The following is a 19,539-nucleotide window of genomic DNA, read 5'->3' as shown; positions in this document are numbered from 1 at the left end:
ATGCTTGATTTATACACCTGTGGCCATTGAAGTGATTGGAACACCTGAATTCAGTGATCTGGAGGAGCGTCACTATATGTTTGGCAATCTAGTGTATATAAAAAAAAAAATCCAAATATGACTTTTTAAACTGCATTTTTATCAACAATTTTTTTTTTTTTTTAAAGATCATGAAAATGATCATTTAAAATCTCCTTCAGTTATACTATTTTCCTTAGCAATCATGTGTCTGTGTGGATTCAGATTCAATGGCCAGTGAGTTCTCAGCATAGGGAAGGGAGAGAATAAAGAGCACAGCTGCCAGCAGCATATCCAGCTAAAAGCACCATTACAGTCTGACAGCATCTCTGCAGGGTCGCTGGGGCATTTTAGGGGCAATTTCCACTAGTTTTCTCCTCCACTCACAACACCAAATACAGATGATGACATGCTCAGGCTCCCAGAGGAGTCTGTCAGTCGGTATTAATGATTTACCAGCAGTCTCTAATCGCTGCTAACAGGAATATGAAATAACACAAATAGACCAGACATGAGCACTGTGTGCCTCAGTTTTAAATAGTTTTTGTGACTTAAGGAAAGCGTAAAATGAAAACGGCACTGAACCAGTTACTAAATAAGAAGTACTTGATATGACGTAAAGAAGTACTTGATATGAACTGGTAGGGGTGTCAACAATAATCGATTCGGCGATGCATCGCGATGCGGGGCATGAACGATTCAGCATCGATGTGGCAAAGTGCCATAACCGATTATGTCACTGTTTATTTTCTGGCGGACGATAAAGTTGTGAAGTTTCAAATACTTCCGGTTCCGGGAGAATAACAACAACAACAAGGAAGATAGCTGAGGCGGAGGAGGGAGATGACCGCGATAGACGGGTTATTAAAAACGCGCTAACGCGCTAACGACCCAAAGTGTGTAGGATTGTACGTATATATTTTTTGCACAATAATAAATTAATCTATAATGACGAAATACGTCGCAATTCACCTTTATTCCACAAGGTGGCAATGTCTGATACCCAATGATGAAGTGACGTTTCACTCATAGTTACCTCTGACAGAAAACGAAACAATAATTATAATCTGCAAAACTTGAAATGGGTAAGTGATTTACTTCAGAGAGCAAGTACTAAACACAATCATATGTTAGTGTCACTGTCTCTTGATGATGGATGTGGTCAAGAAGCTGTCAGTGATCAAAATATTGATTTTGAAGATGTTGAAAATGAGTTTGGAGAATATGCTGGAGATCGCGAATATGAGGCAGATGCTGAATATACTGGTAAACGAGCTCTGATGAGGTCATATGATGATGGTATTAAACATCTGCTCAAACTGAATCCTTCCAAGCTCCAAAAGGTAACGAAATAGGTTTTATTTTATTCTTCTGTAGCTGTTACTCTAAAATCAGGAGTTTTATATATTATCACGACAGGTAGAGGTCTATCCATGTTAAATATAGATCTGGGTCGCTAACGACCTGAATATGTAAGAATGTTTGGTGAAACAGTCGTGCATTTAAGGGTTAATTGCATTTTATTTAATTTTATTTAATTACATTTAATTTTATTTAATAACTTTTATGTCAAAGATACAGGAGACACATAGCAGCCAATACAATCTGTTGTTTAATATCTGCTTGTATTGCTTCATGACTGATGAAAAATTTGCTTTGTGTGCAGTAGAATTTTGATGCATCACAATGCATCGTAGAATTGAATCGAATCGAATCGTTACCTGGTGAATCGTAATCGAATCGAATCATGAAGGCAGTGCCAATGCACACCCCTACGAACTGGTTGATGTGACCTGAGGTTTCCCAACCCATAACCACGGAAATATTCATCACCGATCATCCCACCTGCCAACTACACAAATGTATAACATTTGGATTAAAATATTAAAAGAAGAAAAATAAAAATTGAATTGGTTAGTTCACTCAAATAATTTAATTTTGTCATTTATTTACATTCATGTCGTTCCACACCCATAAGACTTTCATTCAACTTTGAAACCTAATGTTTCTGTCCCTCCTTTGACAGTCTACTCAACTACCACGTTGCATACCACTTTTATATCAGCCCAAAATAATTTTCTTTAAAGGATTTACTTTGTCACTAATGGCAAAACACCACATCAGTAAACTAAAGAAGACGTGTCAAGGTGACTTTGTAAAAGCAATTTACAGAACAATTAATACAAAGAGGGTCCGCCTGGAGCATCATGGGATTCAATCCCTTGCACAACAGCGACTGGGGATCCTAGTAATTCCCGTGAATTCCCCCTTCAGGGCTCTGTATCTCCAGATAACTGACCCTGATCCTTTACAACTAAGCAACCTGCAAAGTCTGCAGCAGATCTGAATTAGCTATTTTTTGACCTCTCTAACTCTACACAATGTGAGATTGATTGAAAGATTTTTAAAAGAAAAACTTTAAGAAATGAATGCTTTATTGCTCCCTTAGAGCATTAATGCAAGGCCGTATTGTCATGTTTTATATGCTTTATGGTGTGTTCGCACCTGGCAGGTCTGGTTCGATTGAAACAAACTGTGGTGCGATTGCTCTGTTAAAGGCCCACTGAAATCAAAATTGGAAGTTTTTTAGCTTTTAGTATGACTACCGTAAGCTGGTGCGTTCCAAAACAATGACAAAATTTGCATTTAAGAGATATGAGCATTCAAAACTTACAGTATCTCACTTCCGTTAAAACGAATTACAGATTTTGATGACATCGTCAAAGACTTCACCTTCTCATCAAATCTTCTGTCTAATCAAAATGCTCTCCAGAATCTAAAGCCCGCCCCCTACACTGCTGAAGCTGCGGCTGAAATCGGTCAGTTGTTCACACTAATTTCTAAATGGGGAAAGGCACATAGTGCACTATATATGCGATAGGAAACGATCCAGTGTAAATATGCTTTCAGTTGAGGCGAATTAAGTCTGTTTTCATGTTAGTTTCAAGCACCGCAGCAGCGCACACACCGCGTATGATGGTATTTTAACCCGATGAGAACTCTTGAAGAACTTCTAAAATGTGTAAAGGAGTCAAAACAGTGACAGGAATCCCTTCTTCACACTCAAATGAAGATCTACTGCAAGGAGACTTGTACCAAACTGTGATAATCATTGTGACTATGACAGGGGGGAAAATAGGTATTCGTGAGCATTCTGTCCTGATCATAAAGCCCCATTTTAATCCGTTTACAAGTCTTTGGTCTGTGTTACATTTCCACAAGGTTAAGTAGTGTGTTTATGGGATTTTTTGACCATTCTTCTAAACCACGTCTCCACTGCTCTAAGGTCCTGGTACTTTACTCCACTGCATTCAACGCTTTTCATTGCACTTGGATGAGCTACTCTGCCATGGAAACCCATTCCATGAAGCTCTCTTCACACTGTTCTTGAGCTAATCTGAAGGCCACATGAAGTTTGGAGGTCTGTAGCTGGTGACTGCAGAAAGTTGGCGACTTCTGCACACTATGACCCTCAGCATGTGCTGACCCCGCTCTGTGATTTTACGTGGCTGAGTAGCTGTTGTTCCCAATTGCTTCCACTTTGTTATAATAACACTAACAGTTGACCGTGAAATATTTAGTAGTGTGGAAATTTAACGAATGGACTTATTCCATTCGCACAGGTGTCAACCTATCACAGTAGCGCATTACAAGGCAATGTTTTCAAACGAAAATGCATTAGTGTGGACAAGGCCTCTAGTGGGGTTCAACTGAAAGTGAAATATTAACAAAAACTTAGATTACAGACATGTAAACTAACCAAAAACATGGCATGATGGCACAAGATGTGACCCTAAAAAAAGACAGAATGCTCAAGCATACCTGGTTATTCTTATCATAGGAGCTACGTTGCCACAGTCCAGTACAGGCGTCGGAAAAACTGTCCCCTTGCAGCAGATCTCTGCCGCTGTTTTGACTACACATTTCATAAGCTCTTCTTGACTTCTCCTCTGGAAAAATACCATCATATGTGCGTATATATACAACAAGCGCATTTAGACCAACACAGCATAGTTTTGGATGTTTGTCTTGACTGTTTTGTTTAAAACATTTGTGCTGCTTAAAGCTACACTGTGTAACTTTTTTAGTTCATTCTTAGCTAAAAACACTTAGTTCTTTCAAAAATATATGTGCTCATTAATGTATATTTCTTTCTTTCAAGTAATCAAGTATTCTCGTAAGTTTATAATATGCCATTGAAAATACATACGGGTGAGGGGTTCGAATGCCGGTCGCCATGTTGCCCCTCCATCTTGAAAGTACATTAGCCAAAGAGGGACATACCCGTAAATTCAAGCTTCGCCTTTCGCGTTTTAACACTCGATGGCACCGTGTCGAATGTGAAGAGGGGGATTGCCATGTTAATCTTGGACTAAATCGGCCACTGTAGGAGTTAAAACGAAATCAGAATTGAGAGGAACAGAAACTATTATTCACTGGATGGTCATATACCTTTACACCGCTAGATGGGGGAAAATATCACACAGTGTAGCTTTAATATTTTAGTTGAAACAATGATACATATTTTCCCAAGGATTCTTTGATGAATATAATGTTCAAAAGAATAGCATTTGTTTGGAATATAATATATTTATGTAACAATGTAAAAGATTTTACTGTTTCTTTTGATCAATTTAATGCACTCTTGTTTCCTAAAAGTAATATTATTTTCTTTAAAAAAATAAAAATAATAATAATAATAATTACAAAGCCCAAACTTTTGAACAATAGTGTATATATAAAATGTGGTACAAAAATACACAGCTTTTTAAATCCCTTAAAAGACTCCCACCTTATAGGTTCTGCTTTCAAGTGGAAGTTTAAGGCCTCCACCAGGGTTTGCTCCTGCAGTGGTGGTTTGTCTGCTCTCCGCTGGATATCCACATGTGCAGAGTTACACAAGGCATGCACACCAGTGTCTGTTCTACTGGAGATGGACACTGACACCTCATTGACCGGCTTTAGCTTACGCACTGCACTCTACACAGGACAAAACAAACAGCAGAAATTACATTCATGGTATCTACACACTTAGTAGGCAAATTAGTTTTATTCCGAAAAAGATATTCTGACAAAAAGCAAATTAAAGAACACAGATGCAGCCGGATCATTTCCATAATGACCAACGTAATCTACCAAGAGCAGAGCCAATTATTGTCTGCTTTAAGACATGCTTTTTTTTAGCGGTAAATAATGGCACAAATACCAGTAAATTGATGAGCGCAAACCTTAGTAAATCACCTTGTATGCTTCATTTAAATACTCTCCTCCAATAAATTTTGCATCTGAAAGGGAAACTCCTACAAATGCATATGCAATAAGGTCAGCCGGAAAAAAAAACTGTCCACTAGGCGTATCGATACGAAGTGTATCGATATATGGATACTAATGTGAGCATTGAAAAGTATCAATACTCAAATAAAATTATCGATACTAAGGTGTTTTTTAACAGTAATTTTAGATTATTTAATGAATACAATACGAATAACCTATCAGTGTTGGGTAAGTTACTCTAAAAAAGTAATTTATTACTAGTTACTAATTACATCTTCATTAGTGTAATTAGATTACTGTACAAATTACTCTCTCCAAAAAGTATTTAATTACTTATTACTTTTTAATTACTTTCTAAATCAACCCTCGAGTTAAGCAATTCAAGGTTCGACATGAAACGGCTCTTAATTCATTCAAATACATAATATAAAATTACAAAAAAATTACTCTTATTAACTGACCAAAGTATTACAAATGTGAGAAGGATACATAAAAACATGCATTTTAAAGTTAGACTTTAAATGTTGATGTTAAGTCCACTATTGAATTATGTATAATTATATATAGTATTTAGTTCAATTACATCAGAAGTAACTGTAATTAAATTACATAAAAAATAAGAGTAATCCCTTACTTTACTTTTTCAAGGGAAAAGTAATTAAATTACAGTAACTAATTACTTAGTAACTAGTTACACCCAACACTGTAACCTATGTAACTGTTCTCACTAGTGTGACATCATTTGACAAAGACCAATAGTTGTGTAGTAAAGGACTATTTTCCTGGTCATCTGAACCAAGATCTGAATGCACACAGAGAAAGCAGAGCGTTGGCTCACTGATGACACTATTTAAACAGAGCTGCGATTCCCAAAAGTATCATAAGAAATCACTGATGATTTTGGAAACAGCCCAGAACAATACTCATCAGAAGACAAAAAACATGTGTTTGAGTTATCTCACAATAAACAAATAGAAATTGTAGCCTACACAGTGCAATTACAATTCTTTAAATTTAATGTTAAAAGTTGATTTAATAAAAAGAATAAAAATGTTGCATTTTATGGGTGCAATGTCCTGTCACTGGCACTCCCTTGTGAAAATAAACCATGGTTTATTTTTTTACTACAGTGATCATAGTTCCACTATTATTTGTAAATTTCCATGGTTACCACTACAAGCTACCACTACTAAACATATTTTAACCATGTGTAAACAAAATTAAGGAATATTGAATGTTAAAATACCTTTCCAATATAATGTTATGAGTGTATTTTTAATTAAATTAAATTTTAATTTAAAATAATTAAAAACTTAAGTTTTGAAGTATCGTATCGGTATCAATAACGGTGATACTGGCCTTGGGAATATCAGTATCGCATCAAAAAGAAAATAAGTGGTATCACCCATCCCTACTGTCCATGCCTTTTTTGCACTAATTAATCACTGCGTGTCTAGTAAATCATTACTGTAGTTTTTTAACGACAAAAGATGGTTTGCGCTGGGGCAAGCTGTTATTAAATCTAAAATTAAATATTTTTGATGTGACTGCACTGAGACTATTGGATGAGATCAAAATGTGAACAATGGTGACACCACTGTTGGTGTCAGAGCTGCTTTATAGTTAATTTGACTTTGTTTCATAATTTTGCAACGTCGACGCTGTAATTGAACTGAATTGAGCTTAATAACAACACTATTGTAGTCAGCAGAGTTGCTTATAGCTGAACTGAACTGATGAATTTACAGTAATTGAACTGAACTGAATTAACACTGAACTGACACTTCATGTGCGCTTGTGGACTTACAATGGCAATGGCCACAATGGATATTAAAAGTATGGCTATTTTTAGTATGAAAGTTAAACGTGGTTGTTTTAGTGCTGAATTTGTATTAGTATTTGGTCTGTATGTGCACATTTTGTAAATGTGGACATATATTTTAATGTTGTATTTATACTATATAATATCAATGTACCTGTTGCTAGGAGTGAAGTTTGTGCTTTACATCAAGAACCGCCATGGAAACAAGTTCATAACTTTATTGTGTTAAATCCCTAACAAATTAGTGTATTTCACTACTTTTTGTGCAATAAATCAAATCAGAGACAATCCAATCCATGCAAGCGCAGCCGTCTGTGTGTGTTGCCAAAAGAAATGTATCACACAGGGATTTTTACCACAAATATTTATATTTCATTTTCAAAAAGAAATGCAATTTAATGAGCAGAAATATTGCTTTGAAGAGCATGGCAGATGTTTTGAGTCGGAGGATTTGAATGCAGATGAGTAAAATAGAGAAGTGGATTGTGCCAGTTTCAATTGACATTTTAAACACATTTTCTAACCCAAACAACTATTTAAAAAAATAACTACATCAGTCATGAGGAAAACTATTTGAGACAGTCGGCTGTTTTTGGTTGTCAGGCAGAGACTGACCTCTAAATGATTCTGAACCCCCTCTACAGCTTGATCGGCGGGTGTTTTCATCACGCCACTGAGGACAGAATGACAAGCAGACATGTGATGGTGTTATAACAGATCAATAAGGAAGAAGCATGGCAGTGCTTATCATGGATTGGAGACAGACCTGTATTTGGTCCCTGCGTACTGAAAAAAGATTAAATAACGGGCGGCGGAGTATTGCATGTTTCCCAGTATATATGTTTGTCAGTACGAGGCGTTAACAGAATTGAAACAAGCAGCGCACGTATCACACAGAAGTCAATAAATAAACATTCATTAAACGTCGTATACCCAAAATAATGCCATAAGACAAACGAACGATTCTAGTTCTGGTCATGTTAAAATTTAGAGCCATGTGTGAGAGCCTTAAAGGAACACTCAGCTGCTCTCTGACGTTTAGAACCCGGAGCGGTGCCTGTTTATAACAAAGGCGTTAAACTGCCAGATTACTTAAAACACACATATTTTCAGTCTTGAGACCTGTTTGCCTTTTAAAGAGTATTTATTGTTATACCATGTTTGGCTTGATTTGACGATATTTCTTTTCTAAGTGTTGGAAATGTAAAGGCTGTATCGAAGGACGACAAAAAGCCTTTCAAAAAAATCCGCGGGAAAAGGGACACGTCTGACGTAGGCATTGACGTAATGATGATTGACAGAGGGGGACGAACTTAAAACTCACAAAAAACTCCTCTATTTTATTTTTTTACTGCATTTCTAGTGGAATATTTTGGAATGATATGGATGATTTTTTTGGTGAAATGGTTATTAATCATAGGTAACATTAATTTAATATTTTTTTGTATTATTGTGAACCAAAGCGTGCACTGTGTGAAGCTCTTAAGACAATTATTTGATCTTTGATTTTATTTAATCACACTGACACAGGTAGCCTAACTGTTAAAGGCACAATACGTAAGATTTTTGGATTAAAATATATTCAAAAACCAGTAGAACAGTGTTATATATTTTGTTGACTTGTGTATTTACATTAGGCTATCCCAAAAGTTTCCAAGAATGTTTAAATCCAGAAAAATAATACATTTTAATAAGGACATGGCCCATGTCCGTGAGTCGCCTATCAATGATATCGTTCACATGTTAGCCCCTCGATTTCTGAGAGGGGGAAATCGAGTTGTATTTTGTAGATAAATATACTGTGTGTTTTATTAACTGTTTGGATATGAAAAATTACATATTGTGGCTTTAAAGGGTTAGTTCACCCAAAAATTAAAATTATTTCATAAATTCCTCACCCTCATGTCGTTGGACACCCGTAACACCTCCTTTCATCTTCAGAACACAAATTAAGATATTTTTGTTGAAAGCTGATGGCTGAGAAAGGCTTCAGAAAGAGTAATTAACTAAAAAAAATTTATTTTTGGGTGAACTAACCCTTTAACATTAGTTAACCTCAACTAATACACACTTCCACAGTATACGTTTTTTTAGTGTTTTGAACTGCGAGAGGCGTTCGTAAGTTGAATACAGAAGGCGGTGTGCTGGAAGCTAGATGTTTTACTTTATAAAGTTTTAAATATGGATATTTTTCTTTCAAAACCCATCGATTTACTTCAGAAGCCCAGAAGCATCAGGATATTTATGATATAAATCTGATTGTGTTCATCAGAAATAAGTATATACACCTATAGGATGGCTTGAGGCCTACGCAACAAATTAAGAATAATAATGATTTTAATTTATATTATTAACATTATCGTTTTGTCTAGGCAATACAGTAGGGGAGACGGGGGAGTGTTGTAACACTGTAAAAGAGCTGTGGTGATGTCATCAATATCATACACTCGCATTGCCTTTTTGAGCTCACATGAGAAGTGTCATGTTATTGTGAGCAACACTTTGTACATTCTGACCGAAAACAGATTTTCAGGAAGGAAAGTAAACATTTTTATCAAGATTATTTTTTTGCCTATAGCAACCAGTGCATTGTAGATACAGTTATTTGGCATAATCTAAGTAGCTATTTCTCTAGCCTAGTTTAATTTGATGCTTTTCATTCATGCCATAACACTGAGGGTGAGTAAATTATGGGGTAATTTTTATTTTCAACTGCTCCTTTAAGGGATATTAAAATTATAACACAACTTATGCTAAAAGAGTTACTCTGGCCTGACGCGTGACGTATTGATGAATGCGGAAGCGCAGAGGATAAAATAAAACAAAACACTGGTCACAAATTATCGGTCTAAAACAATATTTTTTTTAAGACAAATGACAGATTTTGATTTACGAGTTTGTTGCCCAGCCCTTTTTGTTTGCATCACCAATTCTGTCACATCACATCAGAAGTTTTTTGGCAGTCTGCCGAAAGCTAGTTAGCCTATTTTAGTTTATAACGTTTTAAATATGGATATTTTTTCTTACAAAAACCCATTGCGTCGCCATTGAAAGCCTCTTTTAACCCACTTGAGCCATGTGGATTATGTTTAGTGTATGGATGTGCTTTTTTTGTCCATTCGCTACCATTATAAAGCTTGGAAACTCAGATTGTGTTCGTCTGAAAGAAGATAAGCTAGTCATATACACCATAAGAAGGAGTAAATTATGGGACAATTTTCATTTTGGGGTGAACTTACCAGTCAAACCAAATATTTTCACATGTAGCCTACACACACAGTAAAAATGCGGGGTATTTGAAGGACGCTCCCTTATCATATTTTGACGCATCTTTGACGACGGTCCCTTAGCTCGCACGGCGCTGAAACTGATCCACACACACAGATCTGTAACAGTGTGTCACAGTGTCACTGTTTTACCGGGGAAAGGGATACACTTGCGTTTTACATTCAGGCGTATTACAGCCACCGGCAATGCTGTGTTACATTTTTAACTGAAAGACGGAATAACTGCAAACATGACGGTGGATTTTGAGGAATGTATTAAAGATTCACCCCGTTTCAGGTAAGAACACACTCATGTTCCACAGCTGACGCCTGTTTGCATGTGAAGGTTTATATTCTCTTTAAACAACACACACACCGTTCATAACATCGTCGGCGATTCTCTTCTGATAGATTTTCTATGTGTGTTTATGGTCAGTTGAGGGTTAAATAAATACGAAAGGTCCGACGGGATTTTTTTGGTTGACGTTGTAGGGTTATTTTAAAGCACGATGAGTCTTTGGGCTTTTTTATGCTCTTTATAATAATGTGGTTTTAAACATGTACACATTGCAGCTCAACGCTTTTTAGGGCATCACAGGCGCGTGCTTCAGTGTTGGGCTTCATTCATAGGCGCCCTAAAATGCTGTCTCGCTTACTAGGTTATGAGGACATTCGCCCTGTTCTTGAGGGACCAGTTGAATGAATGAGGGCTTTTTAAGGACACGGATCTTTAGCCGCAATAGCCCAGTTTCGCTGGTTTGTTGTATAGCTGTGTTACAGATGTTGTTCGGCTGAATCATTTTCTGAAATAAGTGAGATTAGCCGGTCCAGCCTAATGCATGAGCATCACATGAAACCTAATGCAGGGATGATGTTCAGATGAATTCATGAAGGGGGGCGTTGCTGTGCTACACGCCAAGTATCATGATTACTAATGCAGAGACAATACATGCACAACTACACAGGTTGCTTGAATATACACTCATCTGTTACAATAGCATTAATTATCACAGCTTGCCTCCATGATGCAAATGAGAAAAATAGTCATTAATACTAAGGCTTTTTGTTACCAGGGACAGTCATCTAGTAGTCATCACAATTATAATAGTCATCAATAGACCTTTTTTTAAAAGGCCATTGATTCAACTACAATAAATAAACAAGCAAAATATTGTTAGCAGATGTTTAAGTAGGAGTCAAAAAGGTTGAGAACCACTGACGTAAAGGGATAGTTCACCCAAAAATGAAAATTGCCATTATTTACTAAGTGGTAGTAGGTAAAATGTATTTATATAGCATATTAAAAACAGTGATGCTGAACGATGTGAATTACAACACAATATAATAGAAAACGCATGACATGCATATAAATATAATCATGAGTTTAATATAAAAACATAAATGTGACCCTGGACCACAAAACCAGTCATAATTCTTAAGGGTATATTTGTAGCAATAGCCAAAAATACATATGGGTCAAATTATGCCAAAAATCATTAGAATATATGTTTCATGAAGATATTTTATACATTTCCTATCATAAATATATAAAATAATTATACATTTTAGTGAAATGCTGTCATTTGGAGAGGGAGAGATCTATATATATATATATGGAAAATTGCCTTTAAAATTATCTATATATATATGCTCTTTTCTGTCTAATTATAATGAACAGGAGCTAGTGCATAAAATCACAAGTTTCATAAAAATGATTCATACATTGTTTTAAGAGTGTAAGCCTTGTATGACACAATTTTTTACATTTCTTATTCAAATCTTTTCTGGAGAATTCATGAGACTGAGTACATGAAAAAATTAGCAATGTCCCATCTGTTTGTTTTGAGCGTTTTCCATGAGACAAATCCAACTGATGTGTTTCTTATATTTCAGCTCATTAATTTCAGATCAGAGGCCGTTGGATAGTTGGATAGAATTTTATTCTATGCATCTTATAACTTCAAAAGGCATGGATTTGGACTCCTTTGACCTTTTATGAATGATAATTTTTATCTTTATCTTATGTTTTTGTGTTCCATATACAACAAAGAAAATCAAATCTTATGGTTTAGTTTTGATACTGTCAGTGAAGGGTTCTTGGGCTTAAGCCTGGTGTCTAACTTTGCAGGAATTGTGGCAATATAATATTTTTAGTGCTGTCATCGTTCTCAGCACTGAAAGTCTTGGTTTCAGTGGTTTAGTCAGCAGGCGTGCAGCTTTCAGCATGGGCAGATTCACTTCAGATGAATTCTAATAAGGTGAGTCACGGCTTCTGCCAGTCATGTGGGTCTGTGATCTGTCATCATACGTGAAGGACACAGGAGATGCTGAACTTGTTCTCCATCTGTTCAGTTCATCTGTTATCTTCTGTGTCAGATATCGAGGCATCTTAAAAACGTCGTTCTAAAGTGCTGATGTTAAGTACTCCGTGCAGTGAATGTGATTTCACCAGTGCAACACGTTCCTGGATCAGCATCTTTGGTGAAATCACATTGACCCCACCATGCACATAAAGTAGACATTTCTCCAGCAAACTGTCGATGAAGCGCCAAGCTCTGCCCTCTTTGTGCCTCTGAGGCATCAAGGACTTTTGAAAGGCAGGCAGCAGGGTCATGGAGCTGTGGAGTCTCTGCAAGGGCTTGATGTTCTGGGCAGACATCCAGTATTCCCAGCTTCACTCTCTAACACTCTCTAGGGACCATACATGAAGAGCCAGACTGCAGATTTGGGTGAAAAATGACAGTTTATCCCCATGATCCTATAGGACAAGCGGTTTGGAGAATGGATGGATGGGTTTATCTTGCAGCAAAGTGTCCTTTACATCAGCACATTTATACAAGCTTGTATTTTTAATCTCATTTTAGAACATGTCACCTTCTGATTTTTTTGGATAGTCTATTGAAGGGAAAGTTCCGATGAAAGTACTTTTTTTACACTGATATCTTTAAAGAAATTATTAGTACTTTTAGAGGCTCAGAAAAGTTGCAATATTCTACAAATGAGTTGAGACATATTTGTGATATTTGGTTAGATATTTGTGTGGATTTTGGTTCACCCAAAAAATATTTTTTGTCATTACTTACACTAATGACGTTCCAAATCCGTGAGAATTTCGTTTCTTTTTCAGAACACAAATGAAGATATTTTTGATGAAATATGAGAGCTTTCTGTCCCTCTTTTGACAGCTGCACAACAACCATGCACTTTGATGCTTCAAAAAGTAAAAAAAACAGAAAAGGTTTATTATCATAAAACGAATCTATATGATTTGATTGTTTTATACCAAATTTTCTGAAGACACAATTGCTTTATATGATGAACAGATCGATTTTAGCCTTTTTTCACATGTAAAGATTAATCAGCGAACTAACAGAAGCTCAGCAAAACCTGCTTGATGTGTGAGAATAAACCTCTTGCTGAAGCTCAAACTAGCTGCGTAACATGAGAAAGCTCAAACGTGCTGCGTAACACGAGAATGAACCTCATTGGTTCTCGAGAAAGCTCTAACGTGCTGCGTAACACGAGAATGAACCTCATTGGTTCTTGAGAAAGCTCAAACGTGCTGCGTAACTCGAGAAAGCTTTAACGTGCTGCGTAACTCGAGAATGAACCTCAATGGTTCTCGAGAAAGCTCAAACGTGCTGCGTAACTCGAGAATGAACCTCATTGGTTCTCGAGAAAGCTTTAACGTGCTGCGTAACTCGAGAATGAACCTCAATGGTTCTCGAGAAAGCTCAAACGTGCTGCGTAACTCGGGATTGAACCTCATTGGTTCTCGAGAAAGCTTTAACGTGCTGCGTAACTCGAGAATGAACCTCATTGGTTCTCGAGAAAGCTCTAACGTGCTGCGTAACTCGAGAATGAACCTCATTGGTTCTCGAGAAAGCTCAAACGTGCTGCGTAACTCGAGAAAGCTCAAACGTGCTGCGTAACTCGAGAATGAACCTCATTGGTTCTCGAGAAAGCTTTAACGTGCTGCGTAACTCGAGAATGAACCTCATTGGTTCTCGAGAAAGCTTTAACGTGCTGCGTAACTCGAGAATGAACCTCATTGGTTCTCGAGAAAGCTTTAACGTGCTGCGTAACTCGAGAATGAACCTCATTGGTTCTCGAGAAAGCTCAAACGTGCTGCGTAACACGAGAATGAACCTCATTGGTTCTCGAGAAGCTAATCAGAGGGATTTGTATCACTAACTGACCGTTGCCAATTCAACATGTTCAGTTATCCTAAAAGCTGTCAACAGTATCTGACTAGTTTTGGCACATTCTGAAACAGATCGCAAACACTGAGCTGACACATTCTTAAAGATGGCTCAATGATGTCTTGATGTGTCACGGCCTTTAAAGACATAATGTATATTTGTGATGGCTTAATTAAGTATTACTTCCTATAGACTACAAAGCAGAGAAAGGAATTTCTGTCTGTTTCCACAATTTCCAGTCATAAAGTAACTGGAGCATCTACAGAAATCCTTGAGGACTACTCTTTCACACTAAACACGATCTTCCACTGAGTCACTCCAGCCAAAAAATGAACAGAACAAAATTGGCGGCCACCATGTGAACATGTTGACGGACAGCCCGCTGCTGTTGTGTAACACGGTAAAACTGGAACGTGGAGAGTAGGAGGCAGGGACCGGAATGATCTTCCCAGACAATTCAAGCAGGCTGTCAGCTTTAGGAAAGGTGGAGCTGTAGACTTGCTGGTTTCTACATGTGTCAACCTGCAGCCAGGAAACTTCAGAGCAGAATATTTGGAGAAATCAGGTGTGGCTGCTGTACATACTGCACTGAAGAAGTCACAATCAGTTGATTGTAATAACGGCATCTAGGTGGGACAGTGTTGCATCTGAATTCCTGTGCTTTTATAGTATGTCCTGAATTAAACACTTCTGTCTAGACCATTTGATGAAGTATGTTGAGCAGGTGTGTGGTGCTTTTCCGGTTATAATACATTTGACACGTTCGCATTGTTATTATTATGTTTTTGTTTTTGACCTGAGGCATAGTAAAACAAAGTTCACAGTTTAACCACAATTCAACAACTTTCTTTGTATAGCACGGTCTTTTACTGTTAGTGCAAATTTTTGTGGGCAAAATCTAATAATTTCAAAAGGAATCCACAATTTTGCATAAGGGTGAAAACTTCCCATGCAGTCTTCTCAAGTTGTGATGTGCTTCATATTTTGCTAAGTTTTAGTTTCAGAAGACAATGAACCTTTTTCACCAGTTAATTTTGCTAATGTGACAAATATAATGTGACAATAGTTCGCCTTAAATTCTGTAAATGATTTTCTCATCCTTTCTGGGGAACACAAAAGAACATAAAGTATTCCCATAGAATTAATGTTTTAAAAAAAAGAGTATTTGGACATCCTACTTACTTGACATACTACTTTTTTTTGCATATTCTATATTAGTAAAGTACGTATATTTGGACACAGAGAGTGTCTTGCAGCGAGTTGTAGCGGGGCCAGGCAGTTGAAAGGTTTTGTTCGGGCGCCAGACAGTTTATATTACTGTCGAAAAACTACACATCGAATGCCTCTCGCAAAGTTCAGAAATTAAGTATTATTATTTTAGTTCAAAACATCTCAATGACATAAACTCGTTCAAAGAATTTTCTATACAAAACTTACATGGTCATGATATTCAAAATCACATTTTCCATAAGTCAAACAAAATAAATAGAGTAAATAACCAAAACTCTCGAAATAAAACAAACTACTCCAACCAAAAAATATTCAATTTAAAGTTCTATATTCGTTATTCGTTAGAGTTCGTTTTTCCAACGGGGAAATGGCCAAAAGAAAAAAATCTACCAAGGGTCTAACTTTTTTAAGAGAATGAGAGATCGCAAGAAGTTTAAAAGCATGGAAACAGTCTGTTTTGCGCTCTCCTATCTTAAGAGTCAAGGGGAAAAAAGTTTCTTCAAGAATAATTAGCTTCTGCCAACAGTCAAGTTATAAGAGGAGAATCAAAATCCCTCAAACCCGTTCGGCGTTGACGGAGGCCTTTTCCTTTCTGATTGCCACAATTCTTCCCTTTGCAGAGGACATCCGAAGATTCCAGCGGTCTTCCTGGTGTACCCACAAGGTTTTCGATTCAATCGAGAGTAGGTAAACTCCAACAACAACTAATTATTCTCAGCAACCGCTCAACAGCCCCATTCCGCCATTTCCACCCGGCTCTCACTTCCGCGTCTCGTCTTCGCTTCCCTTTCCTTCACGCATGTCCCTTCTTTTTCTCCGTTAGCGGACCACACCCTTTTCTTTCTCATTATTTTTATTTTTTCGTTCCTATAAATAATGAAGATAATTATCATAATGATTTGGTTAAAATTTTTTGCATTAGCTTGGATTATTCGTTGTTTGACAGTGATATATGAAAACACTGAGTTCGCATTTTCATGTAATGCTCCATTACACACTCTTCCCCCCTTGGGAAGTCAACCCATGGTTGGCATCAAATCCAGGGAACTCATCCTCGTCTGAGGATTCCAGAAAGAGATCTAAAAGGTTCTGTTTTTCTTTTCTTTCCAGATCTTCAGCTGTAGGGTAGCAAGGTTTGAGATTACACACATGAACATTTCTGACATCTTCCCCAGTGCTTTCGATCACTACCTGATAGTTCACAGGTCCCAATTTACGTACGATTCGGTAAGGTCCTTTCCACTTCTTGGCTAATTTAGCAGTAAAATGATGTAATGCACTTGACTGCGGAAAGTTCCTTACCCAGACTCGATCTTGAAATTTGTAAGACACTTCCCTTCGATTTTTATTATAGTTTCTAAGCTGACGAAGGTGTGCTTTCTTAGAGCATATTTCCGCATTTTCTTGAAACCGTTTCAGTCGATGGACAGTCTCATAGGGAACAGTGTCGGGATGAACAGTAATATCTGCCTGAAGAATTTTATCCATAGGGCTCTGAAGTTTCCTCCCAATGTGCAGTTCTGCAGGTGTTAGTCCGATGGTTTCTTGTACCGCAGAGTTTAATGCAAACCTGAATTCTGGGAGGTAGAGATCCCACTTTTTGTGATTTTCTTCGACATAAGATGCCATCATGCATTTTAAGGTGCGATTCACCCGTTCAGTCATATTAGTCTGTGGGTGATACGCAGTGGTGAGTTTTTGAGTGATCGCCCACTGTCTACAGAGTTCTTGAAATACAGCCGAAATAAACTGAGAACCACGGTCCGAAAGGATGTATGTTGGGACTCCCCATCGTGTAAAGATTTCTGCTCTGAGGATACGTGCAATGGTTTGAGATATTGCTGCACGCATGGGAAAGATCTCTACCCATCGGGTATGATAGTCCACAGTCACCAACACATACTCATTCTGTTGAGAGCTTCGGGGAAAGGGACCCATGATGTCCACTCCTAACATCTCATTAGGACTGTTAACAATGTTTTGCTGCATTTTCCCTGCAGGTTTTTTGTTGTCGTATTTCAGGACCTGGCACTTTTCACAACTTTTGGTGAGCTTTTTCACATCCGACCACATCCCTGGCCAGAACGCAACAGCATGAAGTCTCTTATATGTCTTAAAGATTCCCAGGTGGCCTCTGAGAGGATTCTTGTGGTAAGCTTCAAACATCTGGAAAGTAAGTGAGGATGGAATGTATATGCGGTAGTGATTTTGTGTACCATTTACTTGTTTCTTTCTGTACAACTTATCCTCCAAGACCGTATATTTCTCCTCAGCTTCTTTTTCTCCCTCTGCTACTGCCTTAAACAATTTCTCAATCTCAGGGTCCTTGTGTTGTTCTTCCCAAATGAGGTCGGCAGTGAGAGGAAGGTCATCCTTCTCTTTTTCCGAAGAAAACAGGACACATCCAGTGGTGGTAGGAATCCGGGAAAGAGCGTCAGGAATTACATTGAGCTTACCCTTTCGGTATTCCACTACGAAATCAAATTTCTGTAACCTCAGAGCCCATCTTAAAAGACGATTTGTGGTTTTCTGGGAAGTAAGGACCCATTGCAGGGCAGAATGATCAGTAATTACTGTGAACAATTTTTGCTCTAAATAGTGTTGCCACTTTTCAAGGGCCCACACAACCGCCAGGCACTCTTTTTCTGTAGCGGAGTAGTTTGTTTCTGCCTTATTTAATGTTCTGCTAGCATAGGCTATTACTTGTTCCGTGTCTGGGCCTGTTTTCTGTGCAAGAACAGCCCCAAGACCGGTCTCGCTCGCATCCGTATAGACAGTAAACGGAAGGTTTGGCTTTGGATGGCCAAGTACCGGATGTGAAATCAAACATGCTTTAAGTTGATCAAAAGCCTGTTGGCATTCAGAAGACCAGATGAAAGGATGCCCCTTCTTCTTCAAGTCATTCAGAGGTTCTGCAATCTTAGAGAACCCTGGAACAAAACGATGGTACCACCCCGACAACCCAAGAAACCTTTGCACCTCTTTGAGGTTTTTTGGGACTGGATACGATTGAATGCTCTGCACTTTTCCAGGGTCTGCAGTGACACCTTTGATACTCACAATGTGTCCCAAAAACTTGATTTCTTCCAAGCAGAATTTACTTTTCTTCATGTTGATAGTGAGACCTGCTTGACGTAGTTGGTTAAACACCTTTTGAATGTCTAAGAAATGTTGGGACACAGACGAGGAATAGATGATGATATCATCTAAATAGACAAGACAACAATGTCCCCGTAAATTTCCCAAGACCAACTCCATTAGCCGCTGGAAAGTAGCTGGAGCATTTTTTAACCCAAAAGGCATTACATTGAAGTGATAGAGTCCTGAGGGGGTTATAAAAGCAGTCTTAAACTTGCTTTCAGGGGCCATTGATACTTGCCAATATCCACTGTTTAAGTCAATGGTGGTAAAAATTACTGAACCAGCAAGGGACTCTAGAATTTCTGCAATTGAAGGAAGAGGGTAAGCATCATTTTCAGTAAATGAGTTAAGTTTCCTATAGTCCACGCAGAATCTATGACCACCATCCTTTTTAGGGACCAACACTACAGGCGAAGACCAGCCCGAATGTGATGGTTCAATAATTCCAGAGGACAACATCTCCTTAAGCTGTTCTTTGACGATGGCCTGTTTTGTTGGGGACATCCGATAGGGTTTTTGTTTTATGGGAACATTAACTGTGGAATATATTTGATGCTGTAGTACCGTTGTTTTGCCAGTTGTGTGG

At 37.8% G+C, this 19,539-nt stretch overlaps 2 protein-coding genes across 6 annotated transcripts in view; one reads left to right on the top strand and one right to left on the bottom strand.

Moving 5' to 3' along the window:
* pusl1 (pseudouridine synthase like 1) overlaps positions 1-8,144 on the bottom strand; it is a 44,934-nt gene extending 36,790 nt beyond the window's left edge. For all 5 annotated transcript variants that reach the window (XR_010900511.1, XR_010900512.1, XM_067430878.1 and 2 more), the window contains exons 1-3: positions 7,881-8,144; positions 7,730-7,787; positions 4,811-4,998 (exon numbers count right to left, since the gene is read on the bottom strand). Coding sequence is in view for 3 of the 5 variants with exons in the window: in XM_067430878.1 (XP_067286979.1) it covers positions 4,811-4,998; positions 7,730-7,787; positions 7,881-7,939 (305 nt within the window). In the remaining 2 variants the exon portion in view is untranslated. The remainder of the gene's footprint in view (positions 1-4,810; positions 4,999-7,729; positions 7,788-7,880) is intronic.
* A 2,335-nt stretch (positions 8,145-10,479) lies between these two features.
* acap3b (ArfGAP with coiled-coil, ankyrin repeat and PH domains 3b) overlaps positions 10,480-19,539 on the top strand; it is a 116,998-nt gene continuing 107,938 nt past the window's right edge. The window contains exon 1 of the mRNA XM_067432083.1: positions 10,480-10,678. Coding sequence (XP_067288184.1) covers positions 10,632-10,678 — 47 coding nt within the window. The 5' untranslated portion in view covers positions 10,480-10,631. The remainder of the gene's footprint in view (positions 10,679-19,539) is intronic.

The sequence above is a fragment of the Pseudorasbora parva genome, chromosome 22 (assembly GCF_024679245.1).
Source record: "Pseudorasbora parva isolate DD20220531a chromosome 22, ASM2467924v1, whole genome shotgun sequence".
NCBI classification, from domain to species: Eukaryota; Metazoa; Chordata; class Actinopteri; order Cypriniformes; family Gobionidae; genus Pseudorasbora; species Pseudorasbora parva.
The sequence above is the reverse complement of the archived record's forward strand: the minus strand, read 5'-3'. Positions and strand labels throughout refer to the sequence as shown.